The 19,012-nt window shown below is 42.0% G+C and overlaps 1 protein-coding gene across 1 annotated transcript in view; it reads left to right on the forward strand.

Moving 5' to 3' along the window:
* F9 (coagulation factor IX) overlaps positions 1-14,015 on the forward strand; it is a 47,342-nt gene extending 33,327 nt beyond the window's left edge. The window contains exons 6-8 of the mRNA XM_006881832.1: positions 100-299; positions 12,480-12,594; positions 13,468-14,015. Coding sequence (XP_006881894.1) covers positions 100-299; positions 12,480-12,594; positions 13,468-14,015 — 863 coding nt within the window. The remainder of the gene's footprint in view (positions 1-99; positions 300-12,479; positions 12,595-13,467) is intronic.
* Positions 14,016-19,012: the final 4,997 nt, after the last annotated feature.

The following is a 19,012-nucleotide window of genomic DNA, read 5'->3' on the forward strand; positions in this document are numbered from 1 at the left end:
AGCAATGACAAGGATGGGTCTCATTCTCGATTTTTCTAATACTTCTTATGCTTGCCAATGAGAAAGACCAGAATACTGATTTTCTCTCTATCCTTCTAGTGCCATTTCCATGTGGAAGAGTTTCTGTCTCACTCTCATCTAAGACGCTCACTCGTGCTGAGACGGTTTTCTCCAGTGTGGACTATGAAAATTCTACTGAAGCTGAGTGGGATAATGTTACTGAAAGCAACTCATCACAATCGGAGTTCACCCGGGTTGTTGGTGGAGACAACGCCATACCAGGTCAATTCCCTTGGCAGGTACTTTATACCAATGATGTCTCAAAACTGGAATTCAGCTGGCTTAGGTGGGAGGGTGAGGACCTACTAGCTTGAGAGAATTGTTTAAGCAAGTTTCAGCACTAAGCAACATGGAGGCGTACCCAGGGATGGGCCTCTGGTGAGAAGTCCAAGGGCAGGAACCTACTATGCAAGGTCGAGTTTGGCCTCAAAGAATCAGCACAGCAGGATTCCAGGTGGTCAAATGGGGGAAATGTCAGCAATAGGGAGGTGTGAAAGTGAGCTCACAGATACATGAGGTCAGGGTGCTGCTTCAGCTTCAAATGCTGGGAAAACTGGTGAGAGTCCGTAAGTGTCTTGCCAAAACAAAAGCAATTTTAAAGGATGTTTGATGCTTAAGGCAAGAACTGAGTTGTTAAAGCCATGGTATGAGATAGGGGCTTTGTTCAGAGCTGTGGTTCTCAAAGTTTGGTAGCCTCAGCATCATCTGGGAATTTATTAAACAAATAAGAGAAAGTTAAAACAAACAGTTGCCATCCCCATTCCACCTCATGGCTACCCCATGTGTGTCAGAGTAGAACTGTACTCCATTTCTTTAATTTTTATTGTTCTTTGGGTGAAATTTGCATAACAAATTAGTTTCTCATTAAAAGCTTGTATATAAAGGATTCCATAGAATTGTTGGTTGCATTCCCTGAATTTTGTCAGTTCTCTCCCATTTCCAGCCTTTGTTTCTCATTTCTTTTTGTCTGAATTGCCTGTCCTTCCTCGGTCTTTCTCATCCTTATGATCTCATATAATTGATTGTTCTAAGGTACACATTTCTCTTGAGTATAATTATTTGATGGGCCTGTCTGATTTGGCTGAAAGGCAGTTTCTGGGAATGGCTTCTGTTCCAGATCAGAAAGATGTCTGATGTTCCTCTTGTATCTGTCAGATCAGTAACTCTGATTAATTTTGTGAATTTTTTTTTCTCTGCATTTCCCCCCATTCTATCCAGGACTCTCTGTTGTGATTTGATTTAGAGTAGTCAATAATGATAGATGGGCACCATCTAATTCTTCTGGTCTCAGGATGCATCCAGGCTGTGCTTCATATGCTCCTTTAGTCCTTTGCACAAATTACTCTCTTGAGGGTTATTTCCCCCCACACACACACACACTCACTCCTATTTATACCAGATAGAAAGAGACTAATACTTGTATACTAATGACCACTACTTTATGACCCTAGACACTACTCACCATAAGAGGATGCAGAACAGTGTACATGAACTATGTTGTGCCAATTGATACAGATGTTTCCTGTCTCCATGGTCCTTCCCCTTCCAGGCTAAGAACATCATCCAGCAAGGTGTTTGGTTTAAGTAGTTTCCATGACAATGTGCTCCACTGTCGATATGAACATTCATGCAGCACTTAGAAATATGTATATAGAAATATCTATAGCTAAAACTATACCTGCATGTAGGTATAGTCCTTTACACACACCTGCATCCCTTTAGCATACTTAACTATTTATGTGTCCATGTGTAAATTATTATTTATTTATACTGCTGTTGGGTTACATATCAACACAAAGAAAACAAAAATATTCACAACTGGAACAATAAGCAATATCATGATAAACAGAAAAAAAATCGAAGTTGTCAAGGATTTCTTTTTACTCTGCCAACCACTGACCATGGAAAAAGCAGTCAAAACTAGCAAACCACGTATCACATGGGGCAAATTTGATGCAATGTATTCTATTGTGTTCATGAGGAACATAAATAATTTTCAAGAAGTCCTATTCATATAGCTCATCTCCTGCTGTTTGTGCATTTTTTTGTTTTGTTGGGTACTCTATGCCGTATACTATGGCCCCTGGGGAGCTCTGGTGGCCTACTGCTAAGAAATTGTGCTGCAATCCCAAAGACATAAGGTTCAAATCCACCAGCTGCTCCATGGAAGGATGGGAAATCTCCTGCCTTGCAATTTATTGGCTCTGTAACCTCACTGGAGAGTCATCTTTGTGTCAGTTCTGACTCAATGGCACACAACACCACAATAACCACAAGGATCCTAGGCTTGTCCCTATTTTTACTTACATGAACTTTATATTGTTAGGGTTTTTATTTAAAACTTTGGGGTAGTTTTGTGTATGGTATGAGGTATGGGTCGTGTTTCATTTTTCTACACAGATATGCAGTTTTTCCAGAACTATTTCTTTTCTTTTAATCTTTCATTTATATTGTCTTTCATGCAATTATTCATATACATTGTATTTTATATACTTAATGACTATTGATCTATGCCCGTTATTACCCAACCTTCTCAAGTCTCCATTGAATCTCTCCTATTCCTACACACACACACCTGCTCCCTAAATTCTGCTATCCTAGTGTTTTCTTCTCTTTCCCTTTTTGATCCCTTGCCCTCTTTCCCTTTTAGCTTCTGGACATGTATACATATTTTACAAGCTACTCTTCTATTTTTACAATGGTGTTATACAGTATGATGGCCACAGCAAGCAAGCAAGCATTCCTGCATGGTCCACAAGGGATATTTTTGGTAGGGTGGTTGTCCTCCTCTCCCCTGGAAAGGGGATCTTCATAGACAGGCGAGCATTCTCACCAGCCAAAAGGACTTCTTCAGGTAGGGAAAGTTGCTCCTTGCGGCCCCCAAACTCCCTAGACTGCTGAGACTTGAGGGTTACACTGTTGGGACCTTGTCACTTTTCTGGACCTGTCACCTTCTGGAGTAAACCTGCAGTAAACCTGGGACTTTGTCTATCCCTGGGGGAAACTGCCCCTTCATCACTGTATCAAACTGTTCTGAGACCTGGTAGTCTGTGATCAACTATTTTGTTCTTCGATGATGCTTTGCTTATCTGGGACTTTTTTCCTTTGATATATAATTGGTAATTAGGGGCTCCCCCCATTTTCTTAAAGAAAAGCATTAGAATAAGTATTGGGTTTGCATTATATTTGTAGAGCTCTTTGTATAGTATTGACATTTTCACAATGCTAAGTCTTCCTATCCATGAGCATAGTATGTTTTCCAATTTATGTAGATCTCTTGATTTCTTGCAGTAGTGTTTTGTAGTTATTTTTGTAAAGATCTTTTACATCTCTGGCTAGGTTTCTTTCTAAGGATTTCTATCTTTGGGGAGATAAAGTAAATGTTATTCTTTGACTGACTTCCTTTCCAATGTTCTCTTTTTGGTGTAGAGGAATTCAATTGACTTTTGTATATTGATTTTTCTATCCTGCCACTTTACTGGTTCCTTAGATTAGCTACTTAAATGCAAATTTTTATTAAATAGGATTTAAAATTAAATTCCCCAGCCACACTAGACACATTTCAAGTGAATAGCCACAGATTGCTAGTAGCTACCATATTAAGCAATGCATATATAAAAAGAGTATTTCCATTACTATGAGTCATTGAGTATGACTCATAACCACCTTATGAAAAACAAATCTGAATCCTGTCCTATCTTGTGCCATCTTCACAATCTCTACACACTCAAGCCTATCGCTGCAGTCACTGTGTCCATCCTCCTGATTGAGGGTCTTCCTCTTCTTTGTCATCACTATACCTTCCCAACCATGATGCCTCTCTCCAAGGCATAACCTCTCCTACTTGGACCAGAAAGCAGTCCTCAAAAAAGATCAAGTAAACCCTGAATGGTTCAAAATCAGGAAAGGAGTGTGTCAGGGATGCATCCTGTCTCCGTACCTTTTCAATCTGTATGTGGAACAGATTATTCTGGAGGCTGGGCTTTATGAGGAGGAATGTGTCATCAGGATTGGAGTAAGACTACTCATCAACAACCCACGTTAATTTCCATTTGCTCAGATCCACAATCAACACTCTTAGCACCAGCAGTCAAGAAATAAAAAGACAAATTTTACTGGGGGAATCTGTTGTCAGGGATATCTTCAAAGTGCTAAAGAGCAATGATGACAGACTGGAGACTAAGGTGTGCCTGATTCAGGCCATGGTCTTCACAATTACTTGCTATGCATCAGAGAGCTGGGCAATAACTAGAGATGATGAAAGAATTGATGCCTTTGAGTTGTGGTGCTGGAGAAAAGTATTCAACATATGACAGACTTCCAAGAGAACAAACAGATCTGTCCAGGAGAGGGAGAAAATCAGGCTGCTCCTTGGAGATAAGGATTTTGAAGCTCTGTCTCACATATTTTAGGCATGTGGCCCAGAGGGACAAGTCCCTGGAGAAGAACATCATGTTTGATAGGGTGAAGGGACAGTGCAGGAGAGAAAGACCCTGGATGAGATGAATTGACATAGTACTTGGAGCAATAGAAGTAAAGTGTGTTGGAGACAGTGAGAATGGCTCAGGATAGGGCAGAGTTCAGAGCTATTGTACAAAGGGTTGCTATGAGTTGCATGCAACTCAATGGTACATAACAACAACAGCAGCATACCCAAAGTATGTGAGAGGAAGCTTTATCATCTTTGCCTCCAGAAAGCACTCTGGCTACACTTTCTCCAAGACATAGCTGTTTGTTCTGTTTTTTCTTTGGTAGTCCATGTAAAAGTACATTTAGTACTTTTCTCCAACACCACAGCTCAAAGACATCCATTCTTCTTCTGTCATCCTTAGTCATTGTCCAGTTCTCAGATGCATAGCAAGTTACTGGAAAGACCATGGTATGAAACAGGTGCTCCTTAGTCCTGACATTCTTTGTAGAGACAACTTTCTTTGTAGACTTGAAAGTGAAACTTTGGGTAGGCAGGTCTTGACCTGGTTAATAAAATCCTTTCTAACTAATGGGTCAGGCATGTGGGTTGAGCTGTTCTCCAAATGTTTGTTGACCTGCAATACAGTTCTGTCACTAGGGGTGTTTGAGCAATAGCTGGAAGACACCTCTACGAGGAAAGAGTGCAAGAGAGATCTCTTCATCTGGAAGGAGGTCATCTTAAACTCCTTCAGTGCATAGCTCACCTTCCATTTAACCATCAGTGTCTGGCATCTCTTATTACCTTTTTCTAGGATTTTTTATTTTTTCAAGTTTTCAAGACTAGGAGAACAGAAGCCTCTTCCAGGTACCCCTAGAGTTTCTGTGTAGTCACCTCAACCTCTCTGTGGCTTTATGAACTTTTATTACTGAGACAGAAGCCTTAGGGGAGAATAGAGGAAAAAAAACTATGTATTTGAATGCACCATACAGAAACAGAAAATATTTTTTTCCCTTAGAATTAGCACGTCTTATTGAGTCCCTTAAATCAATAACTCATTACCCTCAAATGAGAACCAACTTATAGCTAACCCTGCCGTGGATTTTGCCCTTGTCCTTACCCACTAGACCACCAGAGCTTCCTAGGTGACATAGATAGTCTAAGTGCCTGACTGATAGATAGCTGAGAAATTTGGTGGCTCAAACATAAACAGAGGCACCCCAGAAGACTGGAACCCTCTGAACAAATGGGTGACCATAAGTCAGGATCCACTCCCTGGCAACCAATAGCAAAGGGAGAAATCAAAGGTTTCTTAATATTACCGTAAAAGGGAAATTGCAACATCAGTACTACTAGGTCACCTTTCTTACCAGCAGAGGAGTGAGTGATTTGAGAAAATTATCTGGTTCAGTGCCCTTGGGCCTGTCTGACAATTCTGAGCATGTGCAAAGTGACTAAGAACTGTAGTCAATTTACTGCTTTGGACTAGGATCTGTCTGACCTTGCATGTGAAATGCCTGGTCTTCTTGTTTTCTGTCTTATCACAAGTCTCTGTTCTATGATATCCATATTTAGTGTATGCTTACTAATCTGACTTAATGGTTAAGCTTTTTTTTAGTCTTTTTATTAAGACATATCACATGCAATTACCAACACTTGACCCTTTTCAACCTACAGAAAATATCTAGAGAAGCAGTCTGTCTATTCTTTATTTTATTCTTGGCCTAAATTATCTTTAGAATGTCTTAGCATTTTCCTTAGTCTGCCTCCATTCAGCTACCCTAAAAGGCATCTGCCTGAGCACGTGCTCTGTGTATCACATCTACCTAGACAAATCCAATTCCTTTTCCTCAGTAGAGGCATACAGCAGTGGCAGACAGCATGAAAAGCCACCTTTACATAACCTAAAAATGTCTCTTTCATTTAGAAGAGAGGAGAGCATGGGGTAATTTTATACAAAGATCCTAAGAATATAAACTTAGTTTTACCTGAAAAAGATAAGTTTCTATTATTTCTAGTTCAGATTATCAAGTATCAATTAAGAGAAATAAAAAGTAAGGCCTATGTGAACTCAGTTTGTCCCATGCAGTTAGTTTAGATAAGATATTTAGTCTATATTCCTCTTTATGTCCTAAGACTACTTGATGAAATATGTTTTGATGACTTGTTAGGTGCTGTTGAGTCACCTATGACTCACAGAAACCCTGTGGACAATAGATCTGAACTTTGCATTACCTTGTGCCATCCTCATGACCTCTGTCATGCCAAGTTCATTATGGTAGTCACTATGTCAATCCACCTTGCTAAGGGTCTTTCCTTTTTTTTTTTTTTTTGCTAACCCTTTACCTTTCCCAGCATGTCTCTCTCCAATGACTGGTTCCTCTTGAAAATATGCCCAAAGTAAGTGAGATGAAGTTTCAACATCCTTGCCTTTAAGGAGCACCTGGACTGCACTTTCTCAAAGACATGTCTATTTATTCTTTTGGCATTCCATGAGATATCCAGTACTCTTCACCAACACCACAATTCAAAGGCTTAGATTCCTCTTCTGTCATCCTTATTGATTGTCCAACTTTCAGATGGATAAGAAGCAATTGAAAATGCCATGGCTTGGTCTTTCAACTGACATCTTGTTCTTTAGAGGTCCTCGACAGCAGATTTTCCCAATGCAACAGATATATTGATTTTTTTAAACTGCATGTACCATGGATATTGACATGGACATTGATTGTGGATTCAAGTAAAATGAAATCCTTGACAACTTCAACATTTTGGTCAGATTAAATGAGGAAGACTCTTGATAAGATGGATTGACACTACAACAATTGCCTTGAACATGGCAGAGATCACGTGGATAGCACAGGATAGGGCAAGGTTCGGCTGTGTGGTTCATAGGGTTGCTACAAGTTTTAGCTGACTTGATGGCCCCTAATAACTACAACAATTTAGTCATGTATTAAAGACCTAAAAGTTAGTACTGCACCCCCCCCCCTTGCCTAACATGACCTGAGCCAAAGAGTGAGTGAATCCTATCTGTAGACCTAATAAGCTCCACACATCCTCATCATGCAGAAATGGGACCACATTGTGTAGAAAAGAGAGAATATGCAAGCAGAGGAAGTAATTGTAAAAATGGAGGCAAGAAGAGAGAAGAGACATTTTACCGAAAGGCTAGGTTCAAATTAAGAAGAAAACAAGATGACAATTTGTACACTGGGTTGACTTTTTAAATGACAAGTATAAAAAAATGTGTGAATATATGTTTTGTAGGTACATGTAAATATACTGGTGTGTGTTTGAGAGACTTAAAAAGATTTCCATAAGGATATGATAAACATGAACACTCCAAAATGATCAGAACACAAATGCCTTGCTCAGAACGTATGTCTTCTCATTTCCCCCAACATTCCTCAAGTTAATAGCTTGCAAGAACTTGTCCTTGGCCCAACAGACAGCTCGTCCCCCCCCCCCAAATAGCTGATATTTAAATAGTGGTGATCATGAGGTAGCCAAGCAAACATTCCAAAACCAAGTCATTTGTAATATCTTTAAATGCAAATATATTTAAGGGATTTTTTTCTTGGCAAAGATGTTTGCTCAAATTTCTAATACTTAGGCAGGAATTGGCCAAGAACACTCCTCAGGGTTAATAGACTATAGCCATAGTTCTCGCTAATCTACCAAAAGTCTCAGGTGAAGAGTGTTTGGCAGTTATCAGATGAGCTAGACCAAGGTCTCCAGGCCCAAGGGCTGTGGAAATTGTTTGGTCTAGGTACTAGACTGAATGTTCAACTGTCCTTACACAGTGGTCAGAGGAACAGCACCATGATATATATCATCACTCCATTAAACAGTGTTTATTTATATATTATTTAGATGAAAGATGACCCCTGGAAGAGGTTTTAGTTCTAAGACCAAAGGGTATCTTAGTTCAATAGTCTTGAGGGTCTCTACCAGCCCAGTAAGTCTGATCTTTTTTAGGCATTTGAATTTTTTTTCCTACACATTTCTATCTCTTTAGGATTTTTTATGTTGTCCTGGCCAGAACTGTCAGTAATGATAGCTGGGCACTCTCTAGTTCTGTCCTCAGGATGGAGGAAGGTGTGATTCATATCAGTATTTAGTCTTTTGTGCTAGTTTCTTCTTCAGACCTTTAGTTTCTTTCATTCTTTTGTGTCAGATTAGCAGAGACCAAGACCTTAGATGCGATTCTCTAAACTAGGATGCATAACACTGCCTTTATGAACTACCTTGTACCAATTATCCCACAAGACTGTGGCTGCAAGCCTTCAAATACAGTAAACCTATCCCACAAGATGTTTGTTTGTGTCTTGGTAGTATCCCTAATGGGGACTCCTGTGAGATCCATTAATTACGAATATATATGCAAGGCATATAAATATATAGATATATGTACACAGATGCCTACAGATGTACATGTGCTCGCATGTACCTTCTGGTACATCTCAACAACCCATTGCCATTAAATAATGAAAGTCAACCCAGAGCTAACCCCAGGTGGGTCTTCAGAGACTGTAAATAGCATGAAAGGAAATTGCCCATCTTTTTCCCTCAAAGAGGTTGGTGGGTTTGAACCATCTGCCTTTTGGTTATAGTGTTTTGAATTCTTTTTTTTTTAATTTAGTTTGTTTATTTTTCATTTCAATGAACATCTACAGAGATTTTGGAATTCCATTCATTCATTGTTGCACCCTTCTCCCCGCACAAACCCCTCCCCCTGCCCGTGAATTCTTAATTATCTTGTCTTGCTGTTGCAATGTGCTGTTGAGTCAGAACCAACTCAGAGCTGACCCTCCAGCAGGTTTTCAGAGGGCGTAAAATGCATGGAAGGAGACTACCCATCTTTCTTCTATGGAGCACTTGGTAGATTAAAACTGAGTGCCTTCAGGATTGCAGTACACCTTCTTAACACAAGGCCACCAGAGCTTTTTATTTTGTATGTGAAATCTAATGGGACAATTGAGAATAAACTGTCAGCTTGGACTCTCCAAATACAGTCCTACCTCTCACAATCTCTATGGGATGGGTTCTGCACTCCCCACTCGCCACTCCACTGTCCTCTGGGCCCTACACTGATTTCATTCCCCATGTCTGCCCACCAACCACTGCCTCAGACTCTATCCATAGTCTCCCTCCTCCACCTTCACTCATTTGCTGGGCACAGACACAGGGGAGCAGAGGGGGAGTGCACAGTCTTCAAAGCGTTATGGGCTAGGGCATGACCATGTGGTATTTTGGGATGAAGAACGTGCCCGCAGCACTTTCAGAGGATGATTCGGGGAGGGAATCAACTAAGCCTCTCATCTGACTTCAATTAAGACAACAAGTATATCCTGATAGGGAAGTGGAAATCCCCTGGGAGGTACCTCCTGTACCCATTGGTTGGTGTTATGGACCAATGGGAAGGGAAGATTGATCTTTCCTTGCTCAGGCACTGTGTATGTGTATGTATGTGTGAGTGAGAGTGAGTGTGTGTTGGCAGGAGTTTTCAGGCCTAACAGAGCTCTGCCTGGAATGAGCAATTATTTATTGGGGTGTTGTTTGTTTTTTTAAAATCTTTTACATTGCTTTGCATACAAAATTCGTTTACATTGTTTTTCACACTTTCCTTTATTCACATTGTGTTTCATACAGTCATGGAATGAACAATTTTTTAAACAGAAATACTGCCTATGCTTAGGAATTCTGAGTCAGTAGATATACTTCTCAAACTTAATTATGTGTGAGACTAAATGGGGAAATTTTCATTTCCTCAGTGCCACCTATTACAAATTCTGATTTCATTAAACATGGTCAAGCCCCAGAATCTGTATTTTACAACCATACTAGATGGTTATAAAACTGCCACAGGTGAACAGACCAATACTAGGTGGTAAAATACTAGGTAGGTAGGAGCAGTTATTCTGGGATCAGGCTAAGCTGAGTTTGCAAGCTCTGGTGGCCTAGTGGTAAGAAACAGTGCTGTAGTCCCAAAGGCGCACAGTTCGAGGCCACCAGCTGCTCTGCAGGAAAAATATGAGCAATCTTCTCCCATGTGATTAACTGCCTCTCGAAACCCACCAGAGGGTCAGCTATGGGTTGGTTCCAACTCTTTGGTACTCAACAACTACAGCTTCATCCTTGTAGAAATTATTTTCTCTCTCTAAACTGCAGTCCACTAATATATCAAAAGCACCTATTAGTGCCACTTTATATGACATTATGAATAGTAGCTTTTTAATAATTAATAAGAAATGTTTTACACTATAATAAATTATATGCATTTATTCTTCACAAAATTAAAAAATTTCAGAAGATTGATTGTTGGTTCTCTGAGGTGGACACGCAGATATGTATGCGTTTTATTCTATGCGTTTGCATCTATTTTGAGTCTGTTCTGTAGGCAAAGCAACAGGTAGAGTGAAAAAGGGAGCTTGAATATGAAGGGAATCAGAAGCTTGAAATGAGCCAACCTCAGCCTGAGGCGAGGTTTTCAGTGTCGAGAACATAGTAGGTGTTCTGTAAATTGAAATCAGGACAAAATGAACCTTCAACGAACTTATCCGTGAAGATTCTCTGACACACACTTAAAGAGCTTGACAATTCCTTTTTCCTTGCAGGGTTCCTGCCCAGGGCGTCAGTTCACAGAGAGCAAGCCAACACTCTCACGGCTCTTACCAAATGTTGAGTGTGCCCTCTAGCGTTCACATTTCTCAACTTCCTTCTCAAAGAGATGAATCAAAGAAAAGTCCTTGCCTACAGAAGTGAAATTCTCCAGGGTTAGCAGCCCATCACATAACAACAGATCTGAACCTTGCCCTTTCCCTCACCATCTCTGATACATGCTTGAGACACTCTGAACCCATCTTGTTGAGGGTCTTCCTCTCTTTCTGTGACCTCCACATTTCCCAGCATGATGTCTTTTTTCCAAGGACTGGCTCCTCCTGGCAAGACGACCGAAGTTTGTGAGATGAAATTGCACCACCCTTGACTCCAAGGAGCACCCTGGTTGCATAGTCAGTGTTCATGCAAATGACTGTACAGAGAAAAAACTGGATTGGCTTCATATCTAATAATTCCCAGGCTCAACATAGTACCCAAATACCTTTAGCCATTTGGCCCAAGGACGAAGCACAACTAAACTGGACCTTTAGGACAAAAGCCACTCAAGGAAATGCACATATAGGTAGGGGGAATTGGGAGGAGTGCGTGGGGCTCAGCAATCCTCCCTGCCTGGATGGCCATTCTAGATCCCACTTTATAACGTTCCAGTGTGGAAGGAGCTTGAAGAGACCTCCCAGAGAAAGAAGTAGTGCTTGCGTCAAACTGTTTAACGTGCTGGACTGCGAACTGAAAGGGTAGGGATTCCAGTCTACCTCTGGGTCCACCTGATCCACCAGGAGTCCCCACTAAAGAATCAGTACGGAAAAAAACCCTATGTAACACAGGTCTACTGGGACACGCACGGGTTGCCTTGACTCAAGATCAACTCTGGGGCAACCAGTTGAGTTAGTGTGTCTTGGCTTTTGTCTTATAAGTGACAAGTAGCAAGATGATTTTCTCATGCAGGGACAGCAAACTCGGTCATTACTTTGACCTCGAGAAGTCCCATCAGTGTGTTTTGTAAATGCCTCTCAAATGCCCACCCAGAGAATATTTGACTCCCCTGGAAAAGGAATGTAAGGCCCTCATCACCAAAGAAAGACAGAGCCTTCTGTTCACTGGACTCCCCAGCTGGACTCCCGCCGCTCCCAAGGAGCTGGACCTCCCCAGCTCTCAGCTAGCAAGGCCCTCCCTCCTCTGGCTCTCATCCAGCACGTTCCCTTCCAGGCAGTTACAGAAATGGCTTTTCTGATTGTGCTCCAGAAACCCTCATTCATTTGCAAACCCGACACTTTCCAGAAAACACTCCCTTTCTGCCAGCACCTAGAAGCCTTTAAACAGCACACTCGTTTGCGTTGGTCCGGAGCAACTTTGTTACACAGTAAGGTTCTTGATTCTGTTTCCTCAGGTCGTTTTGCATGGGAAAATCGAGGCATTCTGTGGAGGCTCCATCATTAATGAAAAATGGGTCGTAACTGCAGCCCACTGTATCGAACCTGGGGATCAGATCACGGTCGTCGCAGGTAAACAAGTGAAAAATAAATAGCACTAACTTGCAGGATCTATTATGCCATTGCTGCATCCTATTTCATGCAAATCTTGTAGGATAGGATCACTAAAGGAGCTCTGGGGGCACTGTGGTTAAGACTGTCTAGCAAAGTAGACTGGTGGAGGGGTGGCAAGATGAGACTCTGTTTTCATAAAGATTAAAGAACTCAGAAGCTTAGAAATGGCTCTACTCTGTCCCGCAGGGTCTCCATACATCAGAATCTACCTGACAGCAGTAGATTTTAGTAAGATCAATACTTAATGAGCCAGGTTCTTGGTAGAGGGGTCATATTTTCAGAAACTGGCTTGCTCCATCCCACAAGCCCCCATACTGCTCTTTGTGAGCCTTTGCTAACATCCATCTGAGCGGGATACACTCATTTACAGCTATATCCGTTTCTCCACCAGGCTGAGCCCTCCTGAAAATGGGACATGTCATTGGTCTTTGTATGTCTGGATCCTGGCACAGCCTTTATTCAGGTCTTCAGCCAGCATTTGAAAGAATGACCAAATGGACTGACTTACAGAGCAGGAGTGTGACCACTTAAAATTGAGAGTCTAATTCACAAGGACTAGGTTCATTCTTGCCTTTGCCCAATGGAAAGCTAAGAGAAGCCTAGACAAATGGAGCCAATGCCCTACTTCAGATCCTCGATTATGGCTTAGCTTGAAACCTGCTTACTAGCCCTGATGATCTGTTACCCAAACCATCACGATGTAAAATTCACACACTTAAAAGAGCCAGTTAAGGCAGTGAAAGCTAGTAGGTCCTTAGGAAATTGGCAGCGTTATTGAAAAGATTGTGAGTGAAGAAAGTTCGGTTGATTTTCTCCCCCCCCCCCAACTAGGTGAACATAACATTGAGGAAAAGGAGCACACTGAGCAAACGCGAAAAGTGATCCGCACGATTCCCCACTTCCACTACAATGCGAGCGTTAACAGGTACAGCCACGACATCGCCCTCCTGGAACTGGACCAGCCCTTAGTCCTGAACAGCTACGTGACACCGATTTGCGTGGCCAACAGGGAATATACCAACACTTTCCTCAAACTCGGATCTGGCTATGTGAGTGGTTGGGGGAAAATCTTCAACAGAGGGAGATCAGCTTCAATTCTTCAGTACCTCAAAGTTCCTCTTATTGACCGAGCCACCTGCCTTCGGTCCACGAGAGTCACCATCCTGAATAACATGTTCTGTGCTGGCTATCATGAGGGAGGTAAAGATTCTTGCCAAGGGGACAGTGGGGGACCCCATGTTACTGAGGTGGAAGGGACGAGTTTCTTAACTGGAATTATTAGCTGGGGGGAAGAATGTGCAATGAAAGGTAAATATGGAATCTACACCAAGGTATCCAGATATGTCAACTGGATTAAAGAAAAAACAAAGCTCACTTAGGGTAGCACGTATTTCCAAGACTGGCTTCTTATGTGGAATTGAAAATGCACAGTCTCTCATTCATCCTCTCCCCACCGCTTCTTAGATTTAGATGCAAGCGTTTTAAGAGTACTCTTTTTCTTGTAATGAGAACATTTGGTCTAGAACACACATTTAACTAGAGTAAATAGCTCAGAAAGTATGATCACTACAGAAACAGTGGTAGGAAATCCTGGCCATGTGTATAGGGTCAGCCTTTGTGAGAAGAAGTTCCTCCGCCTGCTCATCAAGCACTATGGTCTTCCACTTGGCTGGATCTCCCTTTCCATGTTCCAGATCTTTCTTGCCTCTTCCACCACCACATCGATATGGATTAGGGATTTGCCTAGGATCCTTGGCTAGTCAATCACGAGGCCAGCACCACATTCATGAAGGAATAATTGTGTGGTAGGTATCATAGCTGGACTCAATGCCCTGAGCACAGGGAACTGTCAACAGGTTCAGACTCATTTGAAACAGCCTTTACCTTTCCAATCTCCCAGTTCCCAAATCAATTTCTCTTTCCCTCCATAGGTTTTAAAGGAGGGAAGGGGTAGACCATACCGTTGTACTGCTGTACACAGTGACACATGTTTATCAAGCTCTCACTTGCTATTGCTTTACCTTCAGACTTGCTTCTTGGAAATAGAGGGATGAAGTACTGGAGTCTCAGGAACTTGAGGGGGAAGTTCCTTTCAAAAAAGCAACATTATTAAAATAGATATAGAGCAGAAGCAATGGTGGACTTAAGAAAGTTCCCTAAGGCCTTGTGATGGGGTAGATGTGGAGGTCTGGTTCCGTGAAGGCAAGACTGCCTTGTAGTCATGACCAAGAAATACACCCAGTTGTAGTGTTCATGTCTGAAAAAATTAATAATAATAACTTGCATCCCAGAACCATCAGAGTCTTCAGGGAAGGGGAGAACAGTGCTCGGTCAGTGAAGAAGTTCCCCAGAGAACATTATTGTTAATTCTCTTTGACAAGTTTATCTCTATAGTCAAGAAGGGTTTCAGTGGCCTGGTTCATTACGCTGAGCCACTTGAGTCCCCTTTTCTGGTTTTGACCACAACTGCTCGCTGCTGTTGAATGGGTGCTGACTCGTAGTGGCCCTCCACCAGGCTTCCCACGCTGCACGTCTTTACAGGAAGAGACTGCCCCCTTTCTCCCTCAGGATTACAATTGGGTCTTCTTTATCACATTTTCTGCTCGAAGAGAATTTTCAGACCAATCAACATACACACTTCAATTCGATCCAGTCACACTTCTCTTGGTGAATTAATAAATTGGTGTTCTAGTCCATAGCTAAGCCTATTTGCTTAATGTGAACCAGTCACTGCCAATTTGATTACACGCAAGACCACTGATAAATTGTGTTCGAAACCACGTTAACCCCACTAAGCGAGTGCTTTCTCCTGGCCCCACCCTACTCCCAACCAAGCCTTACTCCTGCTCATTTGTCAGTATCTTTCTTCCTTCGGTCTTTGAATACATTAAAAAAAAATCAATAAATGGACCTTTAACTTGATCAGAAAGTGTTTGTTGTTGAATCATTCACAAATAACTGTTCCGAGTAGCGTACAATATTCAGGGAAGAGCTAAGAAGAGATAAATGTTCTTCTGAGTAGTGTACAATATCCAAGGGAAATCTAATAAGAGAGTATCCAAGTAGAATGAACCAAAGCTAAGATTTGATCCTCAGCTGTCAGTAGGATTTCCTATGCAGCCAGGTGGGCAATGGCTTAGCAAGGACTGAAAATAATGGGATAGATTGGGGTCTGACCAGCTGGGAATTTACACTAGATAATGTAAGCAGTTCCCCAAGTATTTGGGCTTTGAGTTCTCCATTCCTATAGGGAGCTCTGGTGGCCTATTGGTAAGAAGCTGTGCTGCAATCCTGAAGGCACACAGTTTGAACCCACCAGCTGCTCCACGGGAGAAGGATGGGAAATCTCCTCCCGTGAGATTAACTGCCTCTGAAAACCTGCTGGAGGGTCAGCTGTGGGTTGGTTCTGACTCGAGGGTACACAACAACATAGGGTGAGAAGGAACCCTGGTGGTTCAGTGGGTTAAGTACTGGGTTGTAAACTGAAAAGCCAGTTATTCAAACCAACCAGCTCTTCCGCAGGTGTAAGATGTGACAGCCAGATTCTGTAAAAACTTACAGCATTGGAAAGCCCTTAAGGCAGATCTACTCTGCCCTGCAGGGTCACAATGAGTCTGAATCAACTTCACCACAACGAGTAGTGATGGGTATAGTGGGGGGCTCTTTTTAAATTATTGTGATTTGAGTAGAAGTTTACAACACATATTTTTCCATTCAATAATTCATATGTATTTTGCTTTATAACATTAATTACAATACTTGTAATGTCTGATCAACCCTTATTGCCTTTTCCTTCACCCATCTTAATAAGTGTCTGTCACCAATTCATTTTTACCCCCTCCCTGCCTTCCCTTCTCTGGTAAACATCCAAGAACGATGCTATCATAAACCTTTCTTCAGCTTTGGGTAATAGTACTCTTCTGTGACTGACTTATTTCACTCAATGTAATATCTTCTAGTTTCACCCATGTTCTGCAGTGCTTCACAAATGCTATCTCATTCTTTAGTGTTGTATAATACCACATTGTGTGAATATGCCACAGTTTATTTCTCCATTAGGGCCACTGATCTTGTTGCTGTTGTAAACAATGCCGTCAGTAACATGAGTAATAATAAAATAAAAATAAAATAAAATAATTATGAGTCACAGCTCTTATTTCTTTAGGATGCTCTTTTGTTTCTGTATTCCCTGTATAGGGAGCTCAGATGGCCTAGTGGCAAGAAGCTGCACTGCAATTGCAAAGGCATAGGGTTTGAGGCCACCAGCTGCTCTGCGGAAGAAGGATGGGCCATCTTCTCCCATCTGCCTCTGAAAACCTGCGGGAGGGTCAGCTATGGATCGGTCCTCACTCTACGGTACATAACAACAACTCCCTATTTATTCAAGGAGAAAGCACTACATGCAAAAACCTAAATGCCCACTTCTTTAGAGTGGATTTCAACTCGTTGAGAACCTGTCAGACAGAGTAGATGTGCACCACAGAGTTTCCAAGGCTCTAAATCTTTATGACAATTGTTGTTGTGGTGGTGGTGGTGTACCATCAAGTTGGAACTAACCTATAGCCAACCCTTGAACGGGTTTTCACAGACAGTCATCGTACAGGAGGAGATTACCCAGCCTTCTCCTGTTATGAGAGTAGATTTACCATTTTTACCCACATGACAGCTGTTGGATTTGAACCTCTCACCTTTTGGTTAGCACTGTGCTACCAGGAGCTCCTTATTGTATGCCAAATAACAATAAATCTTCATTAAATATGAATCCATGGTTATGTATTTTGTGATGTTAAAGAAAGCAGTATATGGAAATGGCTTTATCAATGCCCACTACATTCCTAGTCCCTGAGTAGGTAACACACTGTGATGCCAATCAGAAGGCTGGCGTCTCCCCAGAGCTGCTTCAGAAGAAAGACCTGGAGACCCACTTCTGAAAATTAGCCATTGAAAATGCTACGGGGCACAGCTGCTCTAGGTCTCTGTGAGATGCAATCTGTGGCAATCGACTTCCACAGTAGTTGCTCAACAAATGTGAATTAAGCGAGTATCTACTTACATACAAACAATGCCAAGAATGTCAGTTTTGTGACCAACCAAAGACATCAGTGCTGCTGCTGTTGGCTGCAGGAGGGGAAGAGAGAGGAGGCACCATCATTGTCTGCCTTTGGTTTAAGGAAGATGTCAACACAGGCATACAACCACTGCTTCACGTTTGAATGAATAAAGGTCTGAAGTCCTTGTGTTCTGCAGATGGTAGAAGTGAGATGCTCTGGCCTTGTTGCCATGGAGACCACCTCTCACAGAGGCGGCAAAGGGGAACAAACCTCATACTTTCTGAGATTGGCCTTCCCTATGACAGATGGAGGAGCTCTTGGGCCACAAATCTCCAAAGCAGTTACTCTACTGCCTCAGAGCTCTCGAATGACTGAATTCTTTTGTGAGCCACATATGGCCTGTTGCCAGCATGAAACACGTACGTGGAGCTTTCAAGCCCACCTCAATGCCCGCAGCTCCTTCCTGAGCCAGGTCCTCGTGAATTGTGCCGCAGGCATTTTCACAGTCTCCGTATAAGAATCATTAGTGCTTTCAAAATCACTGTAGCTACTTAGCCTAAATGGGCTGAACCATGTTGCTGTAATATTGAAAGTGACAGATGAAAATAGGACTCTTGCTGAGTGGAGAGAAGTGTGTTGATGTAGTGCAGTCATTTTAACTTGCTGTTTAAGTATGGATTTAAAAAAAATGGGTTGATTTATGGTGATGGGAACAAAGCTCTGTCTCATTTCCTCTGCCAAAAGAAAAGGCGGAGGCTACTCTCACACCTCCCACTCCCTTGAATCCTGACATACCCACTGAAAAAAAAAAAAAACCCAAACAAAAAACAACACCCTACCACTCAAAAACACCTTCTGAAAGCTTCTAGTTAAACCTACAAATTCCAAAGCTGTAAGGCCTTTGGGACCACAGTCCACAAAGACAATGTTCTATGTCTCACTTTGGTGTAGTAGCAATTAGGGTCTTAAGAGTTTCCTAACTTTATCCCTCCCTGGCCATTTCGTCGGCAGCTGTAGGTGGAGGGCCAGCCAGCACCTAAGGCGAGAAGATGGTGGCTGCTAAAAAAGACGAAAAAGTCCCTGGAGTAGATCAACTCTAGGCTCCAACTTGTTATGACAAGTGGGAAATACGTGCTGGGGTACAAGCAGACTCTGAAGATGATCAGGCAAGGAAAAGCCAGGTTGGTCATCCTCGCCCACAACTGGCCAGCCTTGAGGAAATCTGAAACCGAGTTACTACGCCATGTCGGCCAAAACTGGTGTCCATCACTACAGTGAGAATAACATTAAATTGGGCACAGCATGTGGAAAATACGACAGAGTCT

This window comes from Elephantulus edwardii, unplaced genomic scaffold (assembly GCF_000299155.1).
Source record: "Elephantulus edwardii isolate Elephantulus edwardi_28Jun2011 unplaced genomic scaffold, EleEdw1.0 scaffold00016, whole genome shotgun sequence".
NCBI classification, from domain to species: Eukaryota; Metazoa; Chordata; class Mammalia; order Macroscelidea; family Macroscelididae; genus Elephantulus; species Elephantulus edwardii.